General features: G+C 40.5%; 1 protein-coding gene and 1 non-coding gene across 5 annotated transcripts; both read right to left on the bottom strand.

Annotated features, from left to right (window-relative positions):
- ano8a (anoctamin 8a) lies at positions 1-24,550 on the bottom strand. 4 transcript variants are annotated; one of them, XM_074689319.1, is made up of 18 exons: positions 24,129-24,550; positions 20,405-20,515; positions 17,334-17,466; positions 14,405-14,543; positions 13,971-14,067; positions 12,363-12,479; positions 12,049-12,176; positions 11,552-11,711; positions 10,510-10,664; positions 10,016-10,142; positions 8,831-8,886; positions 8,650-8,724; positions 6,157-6,654; positions 5,338-5,517; positions 5,067-5,258; positions 4,846-4,977; positions 4,488-4,598; positions 1-1,264 (listed from the first exon to the last, which is right to left on the bottom strand). In XM_074689319.1, the coding sequence occupies exons 1-18, from the start codon at positions 24,322-24,324 to the stop codon at positions 608-610; spliced, it is 3,264 nt and encodes a 1,087-aa protein (XP_074545420.1). In that variant the 5' UTR covers positions 24,325-24,550; the 3' UTR covers positions 1-607. The 4 variants fall into 4 exon arrangements, with proteins under 4 accessions (XP_074545420.1, XP_074545421.1, XP_074545422.1 ...); XM_074689320.1 differs by having other exon boundaries at positions 5,338-5,514; XM_074689321.1 differs by having other exon boundaries at positions 5,338-5,478.
- trnak-cuu (transfer RNA lysine (anticodon CUU)) lies at positions 11,006-11,078 on the bottom strand. The gene has a single exon. It is a non-coding gene; the product is annotated as a tRNA-Lys (tRNA).

The following is a 24,550-nucleotide window of genomic DNA, read 5'->3' as shown; positions in this document are numbered from 1 at the left end:
TGATTCAAGTGATGTTTATTTGCATTTTTGAATTACATTCACTAATTTATGTATTAAAATAATTCATAGAAAACCAAGGTTAAGAAAAATAGAATAATTTTTTTATGGTCACAGTGAATATAATCTGACCTATTGCAGAAGAATACAATGGCTTTGAAAGTGCTTCACAACCTAAAAGACGTGATGGATGTGTGATGCATGCACGTGACGCAGCATGCACTAAAGACAGGCACCAGGATGAGAAACGGAGAAGACGGGAAGCTGCTGTTCACGTCATTAATGCTCAGGTCCTGGTTTTATAGAAAACAAGCCTTACGTCGAGGTTATCTCTTCAGGTGCTGTTAGAAACCAGGCAGTCATGCAGTATTATGACTTTATAATCAAGCCCCGTACACAGAGTAACACGTACTGTACATATTTTACATGGAAGCTGGGTAAGTGTAAATAGATACAGTAGAATACTTTGTGCAGAGCAGGTTGCATCAAGAGTGAAAGTCTACCGCTCGCTGACCGTACATGTGGTCCCTGCGACTAAAGTGTTCTCTTACAGTACAGGTGTGACGCTGTCTGTTTACATTGCTCTCAGTTTGCCATTGTTGAATGTGTATTAACTCTTTGAGTTTTCAGAGTCAGTCGACTGTCTTGACTCTCCTTTCTCTGACTCGTTGGAGGGTAACTCCTCCTGGCTTGAGTTTAACTCGGCTCTGTTTGCCTGAGCATTAGCAGGCTGACTCGCTGTTTGTGTCCCGTTCACACACACCACAGTCCCCTCAGATTTGCTGAAGCTGAACAGTTTCCCTGGACTGAATGTCCTGTTTGGGGACTGTGATCTCTCCTGGCCACCAGGGGGAGTTGACGAGGCCACAGTTGACCCCGGCACTACCCCAGCTGCCACTGCTGGCTCCTTTTTCACCTCAGGCGACTTTAAGAACTTGAGAAATCCCGGCAGCTTTGCCTCTCCTCCTGTAGGTGACTGAGCTGGTGAGCGGGAGGTCCCTGAGGAGAACTTCCCCTGCAGAGGGATGATCTGCTTCAGTTTCATCACGTTGTTGTTTCCCAGCAGGGAGCTTGGCCTCTTGGGCTTGTCACCCGGCTTGCCCCCTGATGTTTTGTCATGGTGGTGCTGGTGCTGGGAATCTGCTTTGTGGTATTCGCTCTCCTGGCGAGCCTCAGCCTGTAGCTCAGCCTGACGCTGGAGCTCCTCTTCTTCACGGCGGCGCCTGAGCTGCTGCTGGAAGTGCTGCTGGGCCTGCTGCTCATGTTTCTAAAACAGGAGGCACATCAAAAATAAGACAGGGGAGGAGAGAGGCAGCGCATGACACAGCAAACACAGAAAAGAAACGTTGATCAAGTATTAATTAATGTGAACAACAAGGCAAAACCTTTCTGAGGAGTGTTAACTAAAGGGTAAATGAATCTGTGTTCCTTCTCTAATTCAATCTCTTCTCTAATTTGCAAATAATGGGCAGATGAAGCCTTTCACAGCCTTGACTTTTTCCCATTTGTTCTTTGAGTTATCTGAAGCTTTCTCACAGTGCCATCTAGTGGCAACTAGCAACTAAAGCAACCTCTCATGAGGTCTGAAGCTGCGCGCTCTCACTGATAGATCATCGCAAATTTGAGAGATGAAAGTCCAAGGGGCCTGTTTTGTTGTTCTGAGATTCTGCGTTGACAATCGGTGCAGTAAAATAACCTTGCAATGTTCAAATAGCCTTGATATACTTGAAATGAAAGATGAATGCAGCTCTTTGGAGTTGAGGTCAGTGACACTAATTGTTGATTTTCAAGCTCCTGTGAAGAGTTTTTGGCTGGTTATGAAACAGACCAAGATTAAAATTAATTTCCACCTCTCGAAAGAAAACAAGACCACCAGCCATGAGATTGCTGACTTTAATATAATTAGTGGTTATTGCAGTCACTGTTGCTGGGTAGGGGGAAAAGTCTTTTGCTATTCTGAGAGCAGTGGAACCTTGACTATACAAAAGAGCAGGATGATATTTTAAGAGCATGAGTCACACATGCATTGGACAAAACTGTCTAAAAAGTAACGTTGCTGTCCAATAAATAACATGCATTCCTACTTTTGACAGATTTGACTATTTACAGTACAGTTCTACTTTAGTTGGGACCTAAATGATCGGTGGAAAGACATTTTATTATGTTATCTAAATATAACATTTATGTCATCCAGCTGTCTCTCCCTAGCAGAAGGGGAATTTCATCACATGAATTCTCTATAACCGTGTTTCTCAAATTGTGGTCCGCAGACCACTAGTGGCCCACCAGCGCCCCCTAGTGGTCTGCAACAACTGTGAGGAAATTGTTTTTGTTTTTTTTAATGAATTTTAGAAAAAAGAGGGGGTGGGGGTGCGAGTCGGCTGCTACACAAATTGAAAATATCTACAAAAATTGGTTCATAAATGTGTTGAGTAATTTAATTTGATCTAAGTATCTAATTACTGGAAATTTAAGTATTATGGAATAATATATCAGTAATGTAGTTATACTCATATTTTTAGGAACATTTTCTCGCTCATTCCAAAAAAAATAAAACAAAATAAAACAATGAGGGACTTAGTGCACTTTTTTACTCTAGTCACAGTCATTTTGAAAAATACTTTTCCTGAATAAAGGACAAGTATTGAAAAAATAACATGTATAATTTTATTTGTAAAAATAATTCAATTAATTAATAAAATTAAATGAAATAAATAAAATGAATATAAACACATTTTCAACATTATCGTTAGTTGCAGCCCTAGCAAGTTGTAACATGTATGATCAGAGATTATAGTAAATCAGTTTTTTCTCTGGGGTGTTGTTCCCGGGCTATTTAGCTCCTGGTGGTCCTTGGTCTGAAAAAAATTGAGAAACACTGCTCTATAATGTATCAGTTTTTGAGACATGACATTGTTTCTTGATCATCCAACAGAAGTGTTGCAACTTCCTCAAACCGAGACAGACAGGCTGATGCATGCATGTAAGGATTGGACTATTTGCCTTTAGATTATCATGATTATGATCCACTATCAATCGTTTACCAACGTAATAGGACATAAACCAAGAGTTTGAGGGTCCATAAAAACGATCCCTCTAGCACATTATTGAAACAGACACGTCTGTCACTGCATACAATTATACTTGTTAGTCCACAGATGACACAAAACTCTTATGGTTTCATTTTGGGTCTTATATATTTTAAAACACAGTAATTTGTTTTTTTGAAAGTCAGTATGTGAGGAAAAAATGTTTTTTTTTTGCTCCCAGAAAAAGAAGACATTTTGGAGTTTTTTCAACCCACAGCCATAATATGAAAGCAGCTTTAACCAGAGGGGTCGCCAAAATCTATGTCCAATGAAACTTCCTCACAGGAGCTGTAAGGTCAGATAAAGAAAGTTGAGCTAAATTCAAGCAAAACGAATATTTTTATTTAATAAATACTGTATTTTGTTTGAAATGTTATTAATTTGCTGATTGAAACTTAGTCAACGCTAAAAGGTAGGTCCTACAGGACTTTCCCAAAAAAAGGTCAACATTTACAGGAGTAATCCTTCTCAATTGTTTCTTATGGGCCACTATACATGTGTGTCAGTGTCTGTGTCTGCCTCAACTCTCTGCTTTGTCTGTATGTTGTTGTTTTGGTTTTACCAGGATATTTCCATCAGCCAATCACTGAGCGAGCGCCCAGTGCACAAGTGACTTTGAGTGTTGATGATCACAAGTGGAAGAAGCTAACCATAGCAGCTACGATAGTGGACGTAGATTTGGGCTCTGTTTGAAGCCTTTATGGACGTATGTTTTTACTTTCGAAATGGGAATCATCTTTAAACTGTTTTGATTTAACACATGCAAATACTGATTTTGTTTCTTTTAATGGAAAGATTTCACCTGAACTGAGCTGAAGCCTCTTTCGCTTTATTGACAATTGCCATTAGCTTAAATTCCCTCTTTGTGTTTAAACCTTTGGATTTCTTAAGCCTTGTATCCAATATAGTCAATATATTTTAACTAAATTTTATTTTAGAGGTTAACATGTAGAACATGTAGTTCTACGTTAAACTTCCATTAGCTTCACAGTTAAAAGTCTAACTGCCAATTCAATCTATCAGTAAAACTTTGTTAAACTGAATAAATCAACTACTTTACACAGAGTCAAAACAAGACTGCAGGTTTTAGCATTATAAGCCCAACATTAGGCTTTACTTTGAGAAAATAATTCACACACTAGGCTGTTTTTTTCACACAAATGCTGTCTTCTTCACATTGGTAAGCAAGTTCTGCTGATGTGATGCAAAAAGTCACACATGTGGTTTCTTCAGATGAGCAGTCAGAAAAGGCTTCAAAGGCACGTCCAGGGTCAGTACAAACCAGTAAATCAGGGGACACAGTGGGACACAAAGGTAGAAAACGTGACATAAATTGCACATACAGTGCAGCCAGCAGCAAGCCTTGTGTTGGCCGAAGGTCTTTCAAGCTATGATTCATACCTTGAAAGCTTCCCTTCGTCGGTATTCTAGTTTGGCCATCTCTTCCGCAACCCAGCCAGGGATATCAGGGATGGCAACATGGATGATGTACTTTAGGAGGATTGCAAAGTGCTGAAAACCACCAAGACCACAGAGGGACAAGCTCAACCCACGATTACAACAAGGCACATTCAATTTCACAATCACCAAAAATACATTTCAAATGAATCAGATTATATTTCTAAGGTTATTACAAAGTCAACACCAAACAGAGCAGGCCATGCACCTTTGTACAACTTCTGTAGTTTAAAAAAGTAACGTCCACGTCCTCTTTCACCCTGGACAGACCTACAGTGATCAAAGACAGGACTGTTCATACCTCCAGTAACACGATAGAGATGATGGTCATCTCAGGACTCAACCAGGGAAACAGACGCTGCAGCTGACCACACTGACCAATCAAGTAACAGTTTACGATAATGGCAATCAAGCCCATGGCCTCCATTGCTGTCTGATGATGAGAGAAAAAAATGAGACATTTAGACAAAATACCCTGGAGAAATCTCTTAGATTTTCCAACAAAGGAAGAAGCACACTGACCTGCCACTGTCCAATGTTCTCCACCCTCTGGCCAAAAGGTCTCTGCAGGCCGGTGCACAGCTTCAACGCGTCGCTGCGGATTTCAATGATGTTATTAATAAGAGCGCACATGGCTGCCAGGGGGAATGCAGATGAGAAAAGCACCACGTAGCCAAACTGGATGAACATCTCCTGGTAGTCCTGGAGTGTGTCCTGTTCAGGTCACAGAAAGTTCAGAAGTGTGAAGAGTTAGCAGGACGAAAGTCAGTTTGTAAGATGTTAAGCATCTCACCTCGTAGGTTTGCATACAGCTCTCAATCTCCGCTTGGGTCAGAGTCACAGTTTTAGGCTCTTCTGGTGGGTCAATCCATGACTTCTTCTCCTCTTTCCCCTCACCTGCAGCCTTTCTTCTCTGACAGAGAGATTCAGATTCCTTTGGAGAGGACACAGTGGCAAGCTCCTTGGTCTCCTGCTAAGGTAAACATTACACTACGATACTTTCTCCACTGAACACTAAGACATCTTATTTGTTTCAAACAACAGAAGTCAGTGCTTTTAATGTCCCTAGATTGTCAATGCTATGGAAGACTGCCTCTTGAGAAACAATTATTAAGTACAACACTTTTACTGAATCTTGTATTGATTAAATATTACTGAATAAATATTCATGAGAGCCATCAAGGAGCTCTTCAGCCTGTCGTTGTCAGCTGTGCTTTGAATTATGACTGACTTTAAAGAGGGGGTGTCATGCTTTCCTATATTTTAAACCTGAATAAAAATTAAAAAGAAAAATTAATTTCCTTACTAAATGTGTGCAGATTTTCAAAACTACTCATATGTTGTAGAAATCCCTGATTCTGTCTGTAAAGTTATCTGAAGGATAAGTTATAAGATAATAGTATGAGTTTTTATATCCTCTTGAGGTGATAACATAAAGATAACTGTTCTTTGACATGTCAGAGGGCAGAGTAAGTATTTTCCTGTAGCTCTGAACTCATGTCAAACTAACCTCTTTCAGGGAGTTTTAGTACGCTTCATCAAGACGATTAAAAAAACACACACATAGCATGTTAATAGTATGTTAAATTATAAAAGAAAACAGACCACATACTTGACTCAGCAATTCACAATCACTGTCATCATCACAGCTGTCAAAAATACTGGACGGGTCCATCCCCTCCTCTACCAGTGTAGGACTGTCCTCCAAGAAGCTGTCAAACACCGGCTGCGTTTCCGCTGTCACGTCCTGATAGTCAACCTTCTCAGTGAAGCTGACTTTACGCTGCTTCAGATTGTTGTCACTCATGTCCCACTCTTCCTCTGACAGCCGAAAGCCTGCTTTCAGATCCCCTCGTCTCCTTGGCTCAGGATTACCGTTAGCACTGTGACTGACCGCGATGCCTTTGGGACCCAGGAAGGAATAGGCGGTCATCGAGGCTTGAGCCTTTCCCAGAGCCAGGCGGCCATATTTGAGTATGATGGCTTGGAGGAGCTCCCACAGCACCTTTGGGGTGAAGACACCCAGCTTGTTTTGCTCATAGAGATAAGGCTGGAGGACCTCTTTGATGTTCTGGAGGAACTGGCGAAAGATTAGCAGGGTGGCTAGCATCTGTGAGGAAAAGACAACAGCTGTAACAGTACTGAGAAAGACACATTAAAGGTAGAGACTGCAGGATTTTCCTAAAAAATGATATGTCAACTTTTACAGAAATAATTCTGCTCAATCGTCTCCTATTGACCTTACATATGCGTGTCAGTGTCTGTCTCTGCCTCAACCCCCTCCTCTGTCTGTATGTTAATGTTTTGATTATGTCGGGATTACATAGGGGTTACATCAGCCAATCACATCACAATCATGACTTTGTCTGTTAAAGATAGCAAGTAGAAGAAGCTCATCAACGGAGCAAGAAAAATACTGACAAAGTGAATCAAAAGAAATAAAGCTTCTTCTGAAACATGGGTGACTTGCTTTAAAGCACTTAAAGAACAGCACAGGACAATGAGTGAATTGAGCTGGCTCTCTGCTAACCAGGTATGTGTCAAATATTTGTGATTAGCTTGTGCAAACATGCAAAGTCCGGTGCATGGCTCCAGAGGTTACTCCCATGTAAAAAAGCGACAGTATAGGTGTTTAGTGAGTGTGTTTCTGTACACACAGTCAGAAGGCAGTGGGTGTGCGCTGCTGCTGGCACTGAGCCAAGGAGGAGCCAGTTCGAATGTGGTGTTAATTAACAAGTAGCGAAAATTCCTGCTGACTCTACCTTTAACACAGAGCTTGGCAGACCTTTTTCAATTGAGGACGTTTTCAAAATATCCACAATGTATTTGTTAATGTATATTCATGTATACGTTTATTGGTTGTGGCTCAGATGGGGGCTTGTAAAACGAAATATTAATGGAAGTGGATGTTTATGTCATTTTTGTGTTTTGTCTCAAAAACACTTTAAGGGACACCATGTTGGCTCTTCTACCTACTGTTCTTTACAGAGCTGGTACATCGTCCAATTTAGAGCACTGGTAATCTGAATTTGGTAATCCTGAAAACTGTATATGTGGATCAGGGTGATCCAGTCCAATGTTGCTTTGAAAACTAAGACTGATCAGCTGATCCTGGAGAGCAGAAACCAGATTTCCAAATCCGGATCATTTTGATCTAGATGAGATTCATTGAACAACTGGCCCCTCATTCTAAAATGTTGATTACAATCAGACATAGATCTATAAGTGAGACTTTTTTAAGATCACTTAGAAATTCTTTACAGCCCCTTTAAATTCAAAATCTTACTTCTATGCCTTCAAACTAGGGGTACACCAATCACAATTTTCTGGCCAATCACCGATCTTTAAAAGCCAGACCTGCCGATACCGATTCTTTATTTTTTATAACTGACAGCATATACCTTCAATGTTCCAGTCTTATTTTATTGAAAATCATTGAACAATGCCTGTGAAACAATGAAATCTTTATGTTTAAATTAAACAACTAATGAAGTGTCCTGAGTTTTAGGTCTTAGAGCAAAAATCAACAATGGCTGTCAGACCTTCCCAGAGGTATATAAGATCAGTTTCATATGTGAGGATGGGCCGATTACCGGTCCCCAAAAATAAGGAAATCAGCACTGATTGATCGGCCGACCAATTGATTGATGCATGTCTACATCAAACAGATGAGTACGCTCACTTTTAGCCTTGTCTTTGGAACAATGTCATTAATGAAACTATCAAGAGGATCAATAGTTTGTTCAAGAATTCTGACTTCAAGCACTACAACTCTCAAAACTGGGTTCTCTAGCAACCAGCATAGCTCTGTGAAAGCTGCCAAACAAAAACTGACTGTTGCCAGCTAAAATTAGGAGCATGCTTTTGTCCAACTCCACTAGAAATCAAGGACTCATTGTTCCATAACAAGTAAAGATTCTGAGTTTGCCTTGTGAATTCAAATTGCATTTTGTAGTTTGTGCGAAAGGCAAAGAAAGCAGCAGTTTTCAACCAACAATTGGTGTTTTTTTTAAGTCCAAACCACCACTTCAGCTCAAAAGCTGCTGTCACCTTTAGACCAAAATGTCATGTTTATGTTGGTGTTTCTGCACACAGCTTTTGTCACCTCTTTTAGTCGCTCCATGTCCTTGAGGTAGAATCCAATGTAGAAAAGGCTTAGGTAAGAGTTGATGAATTCAAACTGTAAAAAAAAAAAAAGGAAGGACACATTACAGGAAGTCAACGTTTGATTAGTCAAGATGAATTCTCTCTTTTCTGTCCCAAACTGAAGAGGAAGAATGACTCACAAAAACCATCTTGATGATGAGGTTGTTCTCATAGGCACTCTGAAGTCTGTAGTTCTCTGTATGACAAGAAATAAAAAGCAGAAAAGAAATGAACAAAATTCCCAAATATGTAAAAGAGCAAACAAAAGTAGTACCTTGACTTGAATGTGTACCAAATTAACAAGTTTTTTAAGATAAGAGCAGACTCTTGGAAATTTTTCTGATGTGAATCTATATTTAAAATTCAGGTAAACCAGCTTCAAAAAATCCAGCACTAGCCAATGCAACAGGAAACGCCACAGTAAACGCAACAGGAAACACCACATTGAACATCACATTTAATAACGAAGGTCACCCATCATCCCGTGTCTCACTTGTTCACTTTAAGCCATTAACTCAGGGTAGAAGCATCAGTGTTGTGCTCAAATTTGTTTTTTCAGTTATTTTGCATAACTTTCAGACTCAATTCAAAAGAAACACCCAGAAAAGTAGCAACAGGGCGCATAAAGGTGCTATTAAATGACAGTTGCCCAACTCAGAAACATTCTGTTTTTATTAAAAAAAACATTTACAAATAAAAGTGAAAAAAAGGTGAAAAGGGCAAAAATCAGTGAGTAAGATTTAAATACTGAGTCAAGTTTTTTCTCCCCTTCCTCTGTCAGCATCTCTTAAGTTGTCTGATATTCAAGGTTAATGTTGTAAATCATACTTAATAAAACAAGTTTTCTCACATTACATTCTTTTTAGTCTTTGAGCCTTATATATATATATATATATATATATATATATATTATTAGTCTTTTTTTTTTTACAAATTATGTTATTCATCATATATATAAATATATATATATATATATATATATATATATATATATATATATATATATATATATATATAAAATATATATATATATATATATATATATATATATATATATATATATATATATATATATATATATATATATATATATATATATATATATATATATTTACGCTTACTTACTCACTTTTTGCTTACTTAATTTTAAAGCAATTCACTATAAAAAACAATCTTTGGTGGGGGGCAGGAATAGATTAATGACATTTTAATTCATCTCAATGAGTGAAATTGCTTTGACTATATGAAATTTGAGCAAAGAGCTCCGTCACGGTACATATTAAACTTGTACATTAAGGCACCACTGTATTTGTAGTGCATCTTACCCATGTCATTGAGCCAGTAAGCGATCTTCTTATACACCTCATCACATACGGTCACAGTAAGGGCCAGGAGTATCTTAGGAATGAATCTTGTGATACCAGGTAGCTCCTGGATCTCCATCACGACTTCCTGCAAGGTGCATTAGAGGTTTCATAAATTTTAAATGAGTCCTATTCATTCTTATCTGCTCCCTCAGGCCCAGCTGCTACTTCAAAATGGCTGTGAAATTAAATGAAGGCATATATGAAAGCTCTTTGTTAGTCCAGATTATAGACATGATATGATTTATATTTTAAAGTAAAACAAAGAGAGGGAACATAGCCTCTTCTTCTTTTCTTATTATCAGCTGTTTTGCTTTCACTCTGTTTCAAAGTCATTCAGTCTCTTCACTAAGGGGTGCACACTCTTCAAATGAAACACATTCAAATAAAATCTCCATTTTTCAGTCCCTGTCCCTGAGCTTGTGTAACTTCCACTCTGTGCTATGTATTCAGACCTGCAGTTCCAGGCAGAGCAGCATGGCGAGGAAGACAAAGCAGAGGCAGAGGAGGCAGATGGGCAGGCTGACCAGCCATCTGAACAGAGCTCTTTTCCAGGGCGGGTAGTAGAACTCCTCACAGCCTGTTATGGGACTGCAGCGCTTCACTCCCCCTGCAGAGAGAGCAGAGGGAGGGACGGAGAACAGCCAGGGAAAGGCTTTGTTAAAAATCACTACTGCTGTCTAATTATTCTGAAAAGGATTAGTAAAATGTGTGCTGCAAAATTTTTGCATGTTTGTATTTCTTAATATCCAGATTATTGTGGTGAATGAATTATATCGAAGGGTTGCCTGTTTATTTCCTGGGATGATATCAACATTTGGGAGCATGTAAACAGACTGTATCACCTCGTGGAGTCGTTTCAGTGACTGAGAGCTCATATTCTGTGTTATTGGGTCATACCTTTGTGGGAAACCAAGACACTGCTGCTAGAATTGCTTCTAAAAACATTTGCGCCCAACGTGGGGCTCGAACCCACGACCCTGAGATTAAGAGTCTCATGCTCTACCGACTGAGCTAGCCGGGCTTGTTTCCCAGAGAATTTGGGGGCTTTTTTGAAACTGGCGCCCCTTGCCCCCCCTTCTAGTCCTCTATTCAGTCCATGCAACATGTGGGTGAGCTGGGGGCGGGGGTTGGGTGGGAAGGACGCTTCCAACACCCCCCCTTCCCTTCCCCCTGAGAGCACGTGGTGAGTGAAGACACGCTACTTTTGTAAACATGACCGTGTTTCCTGGTATTGTGCTAATCCAGTCACTGCAGGGTTGCGCAACTGATGAAACAGGCAGACAAAGTTCACAGCTCTACATGAGAGAGGAGCTCTGTCACTGCTGGTTTGTGAAAACTTCAGGAGGGCTCTTTAAATCAAGTGAACAAACTGTGACTCTGACTGTAAGAAGCTCAGCGAGAACTTCAGATTGTTGAACAAAGCTTCTGTACACCCACAACAAACACAAAGCATCTCCATCCACACATGCTCACATTATTACAACCCTCTCACCCTGAACTGTGGTCTGGGCTCTTCTAAGGACTCAGCGGGGGTGTCCAGGGTCCCCCACCTGTAGGCGAGCTCTGCCTCTCGCCTCTTCCATCGCTCCAGAAAAAGTGTCGCCCACACAACGTTGAAGAGGGCAAAAACCACGCAGCAGATATCCTGACTGGTCTGTGAGAGGGAGAGTGAGAGAATCAAAAGATACTCAGACGAGCTTCGCAAAGCGGTTCAGTCACAGAGCAAAGTGTCAGCGCTTGTTATCATGTGCTGCTTCAGCTCGTTCTGTTTCTCTTCACATCTTTATAAATCACACAAAGGAAATCATGTAAATGCAGGAGGAGTAGCAGAAAATGAAGCATCAAAGTCGCTGTCGTATCCTGACGTTTGAGGCATAAAATGATGAGTCGATGAAAGAGGAAACAAAGTGGCCTCACTGCAATAGATCTGACAGTTAGAGGCCGATCTCCCTCTGATGAAAATAAAAGATCTTTCTAGAGGTCTTGAGTACCTGGTCAGCCTCTGCCAGTATCCAGAGCAGGAAGCCGATGACAGCAGGGTATAGCATGGAGTTAGTGTAGAAACCCAGCCAAGCAAAGTACATGCCAATCTTCACTCCAAAGTAGTCACAGATGTCATCTACAGAGCAGAAGAATTCAAACATTAAAAATCAAGAATCATCACGTCTCAAACAGTTTAATCACAAAAGAAAGATAAACACGACTTCTTTGTTTGATGTGTGAATGAAACCAGACATGAACAGTCAAGCCTGCCGTCCACTGTCAGTTGAAATTAGCTTTAAAATGAAATGTGGACGTGTCGTACCCAGAGGCTGCCTCTCACACACAGCCTGCACCCAGGATGTCATCAGCTGGTTCAGGATCCTTTGTTCATGCAGGGGAAACATCTGGTGGATCACGCCTCGAGCCACCAGCTCAGGTACTACAGAGGACACAAAATGACACTTTAACCTGAAATCAGGCACAAAGAGACGCAGACACTTAAAAACAGGCATCCTGAATGTCAACACTGCCTCTCTGGATAAGAATACGTTATTCTGTGTGACCCAAGTGGACATTTACATTTTCCTTTTTTTATACATGGGATAAAGGGTGAATCTTTTTTTCCTGTTTGTGTGTGTGTTTTTGACATACACTCACTGGCTACTTTTTCAGGCACACCTGATCAACTGCTCATTAACGCAAATTTCTAATCAGCCAACCACATGGCAGCAACTCAACGCATTTAAGCATGTAGACATGGTCAGCACGTGGCATGGTTGTTGGTGCCAGACGGGCTGGTCTGAGTATTCCAGAAACTGCTGATCTACTGGGATTTTAACCAACAACCATCTCTAGGGTTTACAGAGAATGGTCCCAAAAAGAGAAAATATCCAGTGAGCTGCAGTTCTGTGGGACAAAATGTCTTGTTGATGCCAGAGGTCAGAGGAGAATGGACAGACTGGTTGGAGCTGATAGAAAGGCAACAGTAACTCAAATAACCACTGGTTACAACCAAGGTCTGCAGAAGAGCATCTCTGAACACACAACACGTCCAACCTTGAGGCAGATGGGCTACAGCAGCAGAAGACCACACGGGGTGACCCTCCTGTCAGCTAAGAACAGGAAACTGAGGCTACAATTCACACAGCAACACCAAAACTGGACAATAGAAGATTGGAAAAACGTTGCCTGGTCTGATGAGTCTGGATTTCTGCTCCACATTCAGATGGTAGGGTCAGAATTTAGCGTCAACAACATGAAAGCATGGATCCATCCTGCCTTGTATCAATGGTTCAGGCTGCTGCTGCTGGTGTAATGGTGTGGGGGATATTTTCTTGGCTCACTTTGGGTCCCTTAGTACCAACTGAGCATGGTTTTAAGTCCACAGCCTACCATGAGCACAGTGTATCCATCTTCTGATGGCTACTTCCAGCAGGATAACGCTCCATGTCATAAAGCTGGAATCATCTCAGACTGGTTTCTTAAACATGACAATGAGTTCACTGTACTCAAATGGCCTCCACAGTCCCCAGATCTAAATCCAATAGAGCACCTTTGGGATGTGGTGGAACGGGAGATTCTCATCATGGATGTTCAGACAAATCTGCAGCAACCGTGTGATGCTATCATGTCAATATGGACCAAACTCTCTGAGGAATGTTTCCAGTACCTTGTTGAATCTATGCCACCAAGGATTAAGGCAGCTCTGAAGGCAAAAGGGGGTCCAACCTGGTACTAGCAAGGTGTACCTAATAAAGTGACCGGTGAGTGTATATGGAACACAGAGAACAAATTGAAATTGAAAAAGTTGTATTTGAATTGAATTAATTACACTGAACAAAAAGCTGATTTCATTCAGACTCTGAAGATAGGATAGGATTTAGAAAAATCATTTAAAATGATTGGATAGAATCAATAAATGTGGGCATACTGATTGGCTGTCCTTCCAGGAAGTGAATGTTGTGAAGCACCTCCCCTTGTTTGGCTCGCAGATTGTCCAGCCAGTACTTTATGATGCTCTGACGCTCCTGAAAACCATCACAGTAACAAATAAGACAAAAAAAAAGTGAAAATTAAAAATAATAATTTTGAGATGTTTTAAACTTGTCAGGCTTTATGAAGAGAGGAGGGGACAGTGGACAGAGAAGGAGATGGGGTGAAAAGTGGGGAATGATGGTGCAGGTTGAATTTGAACCTGAGCAACATGCCAGAGGGCTAACCTCATGGGGAGAGTGACCTAACCCCAAAACCATACCACCACCCAAAGGTATCTTTAACTTTTATTTGGACCTGAAGACTTAAAAGTTACCCCAATCACAAAGACTCAGGATTTATACTGTATCAACCGTAACAACAACCTCTAACCTGTGAGGTGAAGAAGCAGAGCTCGCTCTCGATGTTTTCATAGATGTTGTCTTCCTCGCAGGAGAAGCGGCGCATCCCTCCTCCAAACTGTGGTTTGACAGCCTTGTGCATGCCCATCTGCTCAGCCCCCCTCAGTAAGCTGAGGGAGAGGACACAGGGTAAGTGAGCAGCAGGATTATGTCTGAGTGAGGGAAAACACTAAAACTGAGCACAGGCTGGACTGCAGATGTATGATGGATTAAGTGACTTTAGCGTACACACACACACTAACACTAACACAAACTGTGACACAAAAAGCTGTCACTGATGACTGCCACCTCGGTCTGAAAACTCTGAGTTTGTGCTGGAGAAACACTTCCACAGCTGCTGTTATCTGTCGCTCTTTTCTCTTGTATGTCTTAGTAAACAAAAACGAACTCCAGCTTCAGAAGAGGTGTGAAAAAGCATTTCTTCCATCTCCTCCTCTCCTGATGGCTAAGCTCATCAACTCCTGGGACTAACATTGAGAAGTAGAGCAGGTTATTCAGCCTGTCATTAGAGTATGAACAGGAGACAGGTGACATGTAGGGCTTAAGTGCTTTAGAGGATTACACAGTGTTTTGAAAGAGCAGTCCATTTTTCATTAATGCTCAGACATTACAGCTGATTGGTGTCAAGTTTTCATCCCAGCTTGACAGAAAGCTGAAACTGTATCTTCTTTATAATCAGACTTTTTGGTTATTTGACAACTTATTCAGTTAAAACATCCATCACCAAGCACCAATACACAATACAACACACAAGGCAGTCGTCCATGGCAGCTGTTACATAGCAACCCTCCACCAACCAGAGCTATAGCTCTTAACAATGACTTGTAGAGATAACTAGTTGTGGATTGATATTGGGTTTCTATTGGTCAACGCAGATAATAGGAGAGCAGGTCATCTGATGTCTGACACACAGTGACAGTTTCATGATGTTTACTTGTTTAGTTTTTTTTGTTTGTTTTGAAAAAATTTTTTAAGTGCAATATATTTTAACTAATTTTGCTTTTACTATCTTACCAAAATTAACATTTCTAAAAGGCAGTCGACAATTGTGTCGATTTTCTTAATTTTGGGGGATCAGTGATCGGCCCATCCTTCCATATGAAACTGATCTTATAAACCTCCAGGAAGGTCTGACAGCCAGCCGTTGTTGCTTTTTGCTCTGTGACCTAAAAACTCAGGACATTTTATTGGTTGTTTAAGTTAAAACATAAAGATTTCACAGGCATTGTTTAATGATTTTCAATAAAATAAGATTGGAACATTGAAGGTATATGCTGTCAGTTATAAAAAACAAAAATCGGTATCAGCAAGTCAGGCTTTTTAAAGATCGGTGATCAGACAGAAAATTGTGATCAGTGCACCCCTAATTTCTTACTTTACATGTAAAAAATGAGGAAAATAATTGCTGACCGTATATAAATAACAGCGCCATTTGCTGTGGCTGGAGATGGTTCTTTGAACATTGCTGCAGTTTGATTCAGCTTTGTGTTTCCTTTCTTTACTTGATCTTATTTTTGGTAAATGGGAAAAATAAACAAAACAGACATTTACTTCGATTACTGTTTTGATTTACGCTGGGAGAGCCAGACGCATTAACTGGATATCTGGATGAACTTGAAAAGCAAGATCACGTCACTGTAATGAACAATTTATTGAATGGTCGGGCCGGAACATTATGCTATTCTCTTGATTCTATTCTGTTTCAATTTTAGGGGTGCTGATTCGATTTAAATTGCGTTTCTTTGATATTTAGGATTTTTGAAATCCTTAGTTTGCTTTTTTAACACCAGACCATATGAAAAAGTTAAATGATGATGATAATGTCTACAGACTATATCAGGAGCCACAGTTTCCCATAAAATGCACATCATGTGAGTCAGAGAGAAACATTTCACCCTCTTCTGGAGAAAAGTGGTAACTTTTTTTTTTCCAATCCAGTTTATAAACAAAGACTGAAGTGAATTGTATTGGGAAAAAAAAATTGGCAAAGAATCCCAGGTTTATCTTAGCCTGTGTCATACTTTCAATGGATTTATAATTAATTTATGCATTTAAAATATGTGTGGCTTTGCTCTCGACTGATATTTATGTGAGAAGCACTGACAAATGTATTGTTCCATACATCATCACAGAATCTATATTTGACACAGCTCAGTAGCAGTTAAGATTTGATATGATGACATTTAGGAAGGAAAATCTTAATATTTAGAAAAGATGATGATGAAATCAGACCTATGGGCCCAGGATTAGACCCGTGCTGGTCTTTCTTTAGCCAGAACGCTGTCATGCTCTTCTATCGGCTTGTAAACACAGATGGTATCTTAAAGTGAGGCACTGTTTGGCAAAATTTTGATCCCTACAAAGGCAATGAAGTTGAAGGGCTGTGTCTGGTTAAACCAAAACCAATCAACCAGAGTAATGTACGACAAGCAAAGGCACAAGGACATAAATCTGCAAGGATTCAGAAGAATGAAGGTTAGGGATGCTAGCTCTACTAACATCAGCCACACTTGTTTAAGAAGTTTGACTTTGTTTACCCACTGACTGTGATCCTGTGTTTGGCTGAGCTCAATTTGACCTTTTCTCAAAGGTTTTCTCACTGATAAGACTTTGTGGTTGGGTATGAATGTACATGTCAATAACTTGTAAAAAAAAATCTCTTGGGAACATCCTCTATGCTGCTACCAAAGTTGATAAATTTTCACCACTAACCAGGAGGAAACAATCTAAATGGTCAAGTCTCATTGTTATTCTAAACTCAGTCTTCAAATTGAAAGGCAGAACACATCGTTGGCTGTTTTGGAAGGTGAAAACAAGCTCACTCACAGCAGTTCAAAGAAAGATACAACCCACACACCCACACAAACATGCAAACATACACAGAGAGTGAAAAGTCTTACTTCTCAAATGTTGTCGTGATGAAGAAGGCGTGTGTCTGGGCATGTTTGTGCTGTCGGACCTGAATACTGACTTGTGGGATTCCAACGCGGATCTGATTCAGGAGCCACAGCAGAGTGTGGTCATCTATGGTATCTGCAGGGAGGACGTTCAGCATTTTAGTACAACTTTAAAGCTCAGTTTCCAGATTCAACATCCACTTTAATTCCTCACACATTTCCAGATACATTCCCTAGGGGGCAGAGATGATGAGTTTGCTGCTGCATTAGGGGGCTGGACTGAGCCCATCTCTCACGGCTCTGACAGCAGAGTCAAAGAGAAGGATGGAGGAGCTGACAGTAAACTGATTCTCCCATTAAATGCCTGTCCACATATATCACAAGGTGTTTTATGTACCAGGCTGCAGAGACTGGCAAAAGCTCACACTGATTACAGCTGGATTCAAGCCAGCTGCATGTCGCCTCATTAAGTCTCATCTAGATATTTTTGTGCTCCTTGTACAAACAACAGTATTCCCACATGCACAAAACTCCAAATAATTTTTAACTTTTCACAGCATTAATATAAACCTGTCAAAAAAGCAAAGGTTTCTAATTCTTTTCCACCATCATGTAAATATTACATACTACACATACCAAGAATCATATCTAATTAATGAATTCAGGCAGTAACGGGTTAAAGTAAATTTTGACTGCTGCTAACATAAGCTCCATAAGTCTTACTCTTAGAAACACCAAGTTTGACAAATTTCCTGTTTTGTGTTGGAAAACAGCAAAACAACTCTGTGAAAAAGCATCCAAAATCATGAGGCAATTTTGGGGTTACTTTCAACTTTTGGTAATCACTTTGAAAATCACTTTAATTAAAAACAAGAACTCTTTGGTTTTAATGATTTTCGTTGCAAACCAGTGTTACGCCTCAGCGCACTGAATGGATGCATTTATTAAAGATGGTTGTGTTTTGATGAACCGGGTCACTCAGTTTGCCATTACTTCACCAGAAACTAAGAGGAGTTTCAGAGAGTTTCAGAACGGGACATGATTCATGCATCAAGCAAATGCTGCTGTTAGCAGTGCTGATGAAGGTAGATGTTTTGGACATTTTCAGGTGTTTTCTAGGCAAATGAGGACTCACTCCAGCTGGTATGGTTGTAGACAAATGTAGATTTCTGAGAAAGGGAAATAGTTTTTTATGTTAGTTTGATCTGTGTTTCTTTTCCCTTTGCCATTTTATTTTAGAGGATTTTTCTTGTGTATTTGACACTTTTAGCCAAATATTTAGCAGATGGGTTGTAGATTTACGTGTAGTTGTAATTCTTAAAGTTGCAGATTTTCTTGGCTTTAGTAAACAGTAATTCCAGTATCTCAGGAATAGTTGAGGGCAGAAGACACAAAAGTGTGCAGCCAAAAATAAATAAACAAACCTGCACTACTGTGGTTCATTTTTGGACAATAAACAATGTATAGAAAAAAACTAAAAACAATAAAATCAAAACAAAAAAAATATGAATGCATGGTATTTTATTTCAGTCTGCGTGGACAGAACTTTAAGATAGCTCATATTGAGTGTGAACTTGCACAACCTCATGACTGACTTACAAAATTCTCGACATATGTCCTCAACAAGGAATGGGTACCTTTCACATTTGAAACGATACAGTACCGATGCCGGTACGAGGCAATCAGTACCGGTACTCAATGGTACCAATTTTTGGTACTTTTGTGTGTTAATGTGGTGACAAATATTCATTTGTTTAATAAAATAATCTTAAAGTTTTTTAAATGTACATATTTATTCTTCGGTTTATAAGTTCGCAATGCTGTGTTTATGTCCAGTATGAAAAATTGCCTACTCTTCCACTCCCTCATAGTCACAAGGATGCATTTAGGTACCTAAACATGGTACCTTTTGACTTGATGTGAATCGGTACTCGGTACTACAGGCAGAATTTGGTCAGTACCGATTAAACCTAATTTGGTACCCATCCCTATTCTTAACAGTGCACTTCCTTTTTTATGTGCTATTTTGTTTGTATACTGCCAGTTCCTCGTTGTTAAGTTCCAGTTTTGTGAAGGATTATTTCTTAGTATAATAAAATAAGTACTGACAACTTGGGTCCATGATGAAACTTATTTTGCTTCTTATTTTTTGCCTGTTAATCCTAAGAGGATCCACCCACAAATCCCAAGCACACAGCAAACCAGTCCCAAAGGGACTCCAGAACTCATCTGTCCCACGTGCCATGAAACTGTTTAACTCCTCACTTGGAGGGAAGACAGAGGAGGGAGGTCCAGTAGGTCTGAACTGACACCCAAAAATCCACACTGTACTGTACTTTTGAACTACTCATATCTATTCTCATTGTTAACTTATATATTTCAAAGACCAAGGACCAATAAGGACAGAATGTTTATTACTTGTGTTTTTTTCTTTTTCTCTTTTTAAATTGATCTTATTCTTGTACCTGTGTGCTGAGGATGGAATCTGAATTTCCTGAGGGAACCTTCCCAAGGGATTAATAAAGTATCTATCTATCTATCTATCTATCTATCTATCTATCTATCTATCTATCTATCTATCTATCTATCTATCTATCTATCTATCTATCTATCTATCTATCTATCTATCTAAACCTGATGTATACTTTTAAATGGGATCATATCACATGTTTGGACGATAAGAGACAGACAGAATAAGGTTTTTGGGATGGCAGGCAGGAAAAAGCTGTCACAAAAGCTACATTATACCCAGCCCCTAAAAACAAAGCCCATTGTCGTACTGGGCCAATATGCAGGATGTGCTTTGCATGCACAAAGTTTTTCTGAGTCCAACTGCAAATAAGTCTGAGTCTGATTTTAATGCAGCGTTCTTTAATACACCATAGGAAAACTCGTCTGTAGATACAGAAGCGGTAAATGGGTGAGATTTAGAGCTCCCTTCAGACCCTTTAAAGTCCCTGTGATGCTCAGAGTGGCTGGCCGACCACTAAACACATTTAATGAGGATCCTCTGTTCCCTGTACTGCGCAGGGACTCGTCACAGTGAGGACAGGATGGCCTGGAGTTGACTGTACCTGGGAATGTCATCAGGATATCACAGTTTTCAGTGGACACCATCTTCAGCCACGACTTCCGGGACATGATGTAGTGTCTAGCCTGCAGGAGACGCTTCCCAAACAGTTTATCTAAAATGGAAATAAAGGAAGGTGAGAAGAAGGTGAGCATGAGTCAAAGTGAGGTTAATAAAGTCTGACTGAGGCCTAGGCAGAGATAAGGATGGGCAGGCAGCTGGTGATAATTTCTCATCGGGGCAAACAAGGGCACAGATGACAGGGTTAGTCATTACTCTCACTCTGCTGCTCACCCCAGTGTTATCCCTCAAACATATTTTCTGTCCTTTCCTGTTTTTTGCTCTGTCACGGAGACAAAAAGACAGAAACATCTGAAACAATTGTTCAGTCAGCGTGAAGGTTGTTTGTGCAGCACTGGTCACGTGACTTCGTGCAATTTCAGAGCGCTCCAAACAAACAGATAATCTCCAAACGGAGGGTTGTGCAAACAGGCAGCACGACACTCGCCCTTTAAGTCGGTCTTTGAAACCGTTAAACGGAGCTAAAGCAACAGGCCCTCATAGAAGTGTTATCCCTCTCGTCAGTACAGTAAAGAGGCGAGGTCATCAGTTTTACTCTTCTCCTTTCACACGTTGATTCACACTCTGTGTCACAGCTGGCACAGTGACGGACACATCTCTTTGCTGCTCGCTGAGTCTTACTCTGACACTCTCTGTATTTGTGAGGATTAGGATTTCAGTCTCTGCAGCGTAACTGCATTAGCACTTCCACATCCACAACATGTCACACTGCTCTTATTAAAAGCTGCTGTCTCCTCTCTGTTACACTTCAGATCAGCATGCAAACTCAGCCACACGGAAATTCTCAATAAGCTGCACCTATTACAAACCCAAAGACAAAAACATATAAGGATCACGGTTTCAGCATTTCATGGAGTGTGTGTGTATGTGTACAAAATAATGATTTAAATCAATCCATGCAAATGACCCTGCATCCTACTTTTGTCCTCTATGTAATGTTGTGATGCAACCAACTGAGTGATGGTGTCTCTGATTGTCACTGACGTGGTTGCTCATCCAGGCCACCACACTTGGTTATATATCTATATGATCTGAAGGCACAGCAGCAGTGGTTTTTCCCTGCAGAGTGGCCATTCACATGTGCAGCAAAGTCATTTACATCCCTCTGGAGTACATCCACTGAAGAACTTATACTGCGCTAAACGCTGTATTTATTCTTCTGTTTGGGTAAAAAAATTAGGTGAGACTCCATCGCTGACAACATACATAACACAGACTCATGTTCAAATAATATCAAACAAAACAGCTTAAGCTACATAGCTGGAAATCATTAACCAAAAAAAAAAAAAACCTGATTGATGATGCTGACAGGTCCGATATACTCTATTAACCATATTGATTTTGACCACTAAGCAGGCATATTTATTCATGGCTCAGCCTCATTATATTTCTTGAAGCTTTTACTCAACAGGCTGTACAGGCAGATGGAATCAAATACATTAAACTGAATAAAGATATACACTTCAAAAAACTGAAATCTTATTAACCCTTTTAGGCTCAAATTAAGTTTTAGTAACAGAAAAAATCAGATACTTGGGGAAAAAAATATCATATAGGGTAGTTTTATACAATTCGGACTTTTTTTAGAGACTTTCACATGCAATGCATTCTGGGATGTTGCAACAGGCTAGGGAAAACCCCAGAGGTGATAAAATCTACTAATTGGTGTGTACTGTATCTGTATATTTATATATTCAGGACTCATCTTTTGCAGTTTTGGTTTCAAAATAATGAAGGTTGGTAATGAAACTTGTATGAAACTGACGCCTTGAAAATCTGTTTCGGTGAAACCAAGGAGGCAGCCATGTTGGAAGTGACACAGCTCTGCCAACTGGTGGGATAGTGGGAAACTGTTTGTTGCTAATGCACAACTAAGTTCTGCAGCGGTACTTTTAAGAAAAAAGGCTCATAAAATGTAGATATAGGAGTAATTAGATAACTAGCAATTAGCTGTTGCAAATCTGCAACATCTGCCTTGAGAGGGTGAAGTGTTTTTGTCTTATTTCAAACAGATAAAAATAAGGTCTGAATTACTTGTAACAAGTAGAAAAAAATCTGCAAATGGAGCAAGAAAATTTGTTAGAAAATATGCTTGAAACTACAATAATTTCTTAATACAAGTAACTTTTCTCTTGTTCCATTGGCAGATTTTCTTTACTTGATTCAAGCAATTCAGGCCTCATTTTTTATTTTAAATAATTTGAAACAAGACATTTTTCTGGACTGGTCTGGTGAATGTGGCTCAGATTAAGTCCAAAAATTGTATTTTCTACTGAAAATAGGACAAAAACACTTGATAAGATTTCAGTTTTTTGCAGTGTAAAAATTATTTTCACCACAGCATTATGTTTATTAAAAACCTGAAGCTTTTTCTATTAAAGATTTAAGACTGATCTTAGGCAAATTCACATTTCATCACGGGTCTGACACAGAGGGCACAGTGAAATTTACATCTATCAAACCTGGTCCTCACAGCAAAGAGTTCCTGGTTCAAGTCCCGAGCTTAGTACTCCAGCTTCCTCCCACATGTCTAAAAACACACTCATCAAGCCGATTGGTGACTCTAAGGTTTTAGAGTGTGCATGAATGTGTTTGCCTCTACATGTTAGCCCTGTGACAGGCCAGGGATCTGTACAGGGTGTACTCTGCCTTGTGCCACATTACAGCTGGGATAAGCTCCAGCGACCCTAACAGCTGTAAAGAGAATGGACGGATGGATATGTCGCTCGTTGGAGACAGTCTATGAAGCATCCACAGATTTCAGGAGAACTTCTCAAACTGGCAGTTTACACGGTGCAAAGTCTGTAATACACCATGATAAACTGCTGAATCAGTCACCACCTTAAACTTGTGTAGTCATCAGTAAAACCATCAAAATCACTCAACAACCACAGCCCCCAAGCTCATCATCATCTCACTATTACTGCTGAAACAGAAGTCAAAAAGAGGGCTAAGCCTAACCCCTCAACAAAGCATGAGTATGTGACCAAATGTTGAAAGTTCACTTTTGTATTCTGTGGGCCTACGTGGCCTTACCTAATAGATGTGGTTTAGATGTCTCCAGCTGCACTGACATTTCCCTGGTTAAAGGCTGGTGATGGAGTAAACTCATATCTTCAGGGCCCCACAGATAGACAACAGTCCCTACGTTCTCCATGGATAATCCCAGTTTTGCCAACAGACCTCATCATGCACACCCATAAATAACCACAACACAGGTTATTTGCTAACTCACCACTGAGACATCTCCTTTGCAAAAGCCTCCAGTCTCCAGCACATGAGTGAAAGCCTGCAACACAATCTTTCTTCTACACTCTTAAAAGTGCAGCTCAGCCCGCCAGGACATACACATGACTCCTGCATGCACCTGTGGACCCCTCCAGCCCGACTCTTCCCGGGCCTGTGTGACAAGGAATGCGCACCATGAAAAGACGTAGGAAATCAATCACAGAAGATTGACCCTTTTAGTATCCTGTGAGTCATTCAGTGAAGTCTGTCAAGCATCAGTAACTGCACCACTGTGTGAATGCACTGTAGCCTAATCTTACTGAGTTCATCCCCATCCATTTTTTTTTTTGCAAACGAGCACAAATACCTTCAAAGGGTAGGACAGACTGTTTCTCTTCGCACCGTTTCTCTGCACTCACCGAGCACTCCGGACGGCGATAAGGACGTGTGCTGCTGCTGTTGCTGGTTGTTGGTTCTGTCCTGCTGCTCGCTTGGCACCGTCCTCTCCATCCTCTCCCCTGCCCCGTCGCTGTCGTCGACGTCTGCGGTGCTGCTGCTGCTGCTACTGTTTACAGCAGCGTCGGTATCAGCTGCTCCCGTGCCCGCCGCCTGCATGGTGCTGCTGCTGGTGGTGTGTGTGTGTGTGTGTGTGTGTGTGTGTGTGTGTATGAGTGTGTGTGTGTGTGGTGTATGTGAATTAGTGGCGGGACAGGAATGCAAACACTGGACGTATGACTGTGTATCTATTGCATGGTTGGTGCATGTCAAGGGGAAGTCCTCGGTGTATCTGGTGGATGAGGAGGAGGTGGAGGAGGAGGAACATGATCATGGCTTCTACACG

Source organism: Halichoeres trimaculatus, unplaced genomic scaffold (genome assembly GCF_033239565.1).
Source record: "Halichoeres trimaculatus isolate MK-OKI-2021-1 unplaced genomic scaffold, fHalTri1.1 fHalTri1_scaffold_15, whole genome shotgun sequence".
NCBI lineage: Eukaryota > Metazoa > Chordata > Actinopteri > Labriformes > Labridae > Halichoeres > Halichoeres trimaculatus.
Note: the sequence above shows the minus strand (reverse complement) of the source record. Positions and strands in the feature narration are given on the sequence as shown.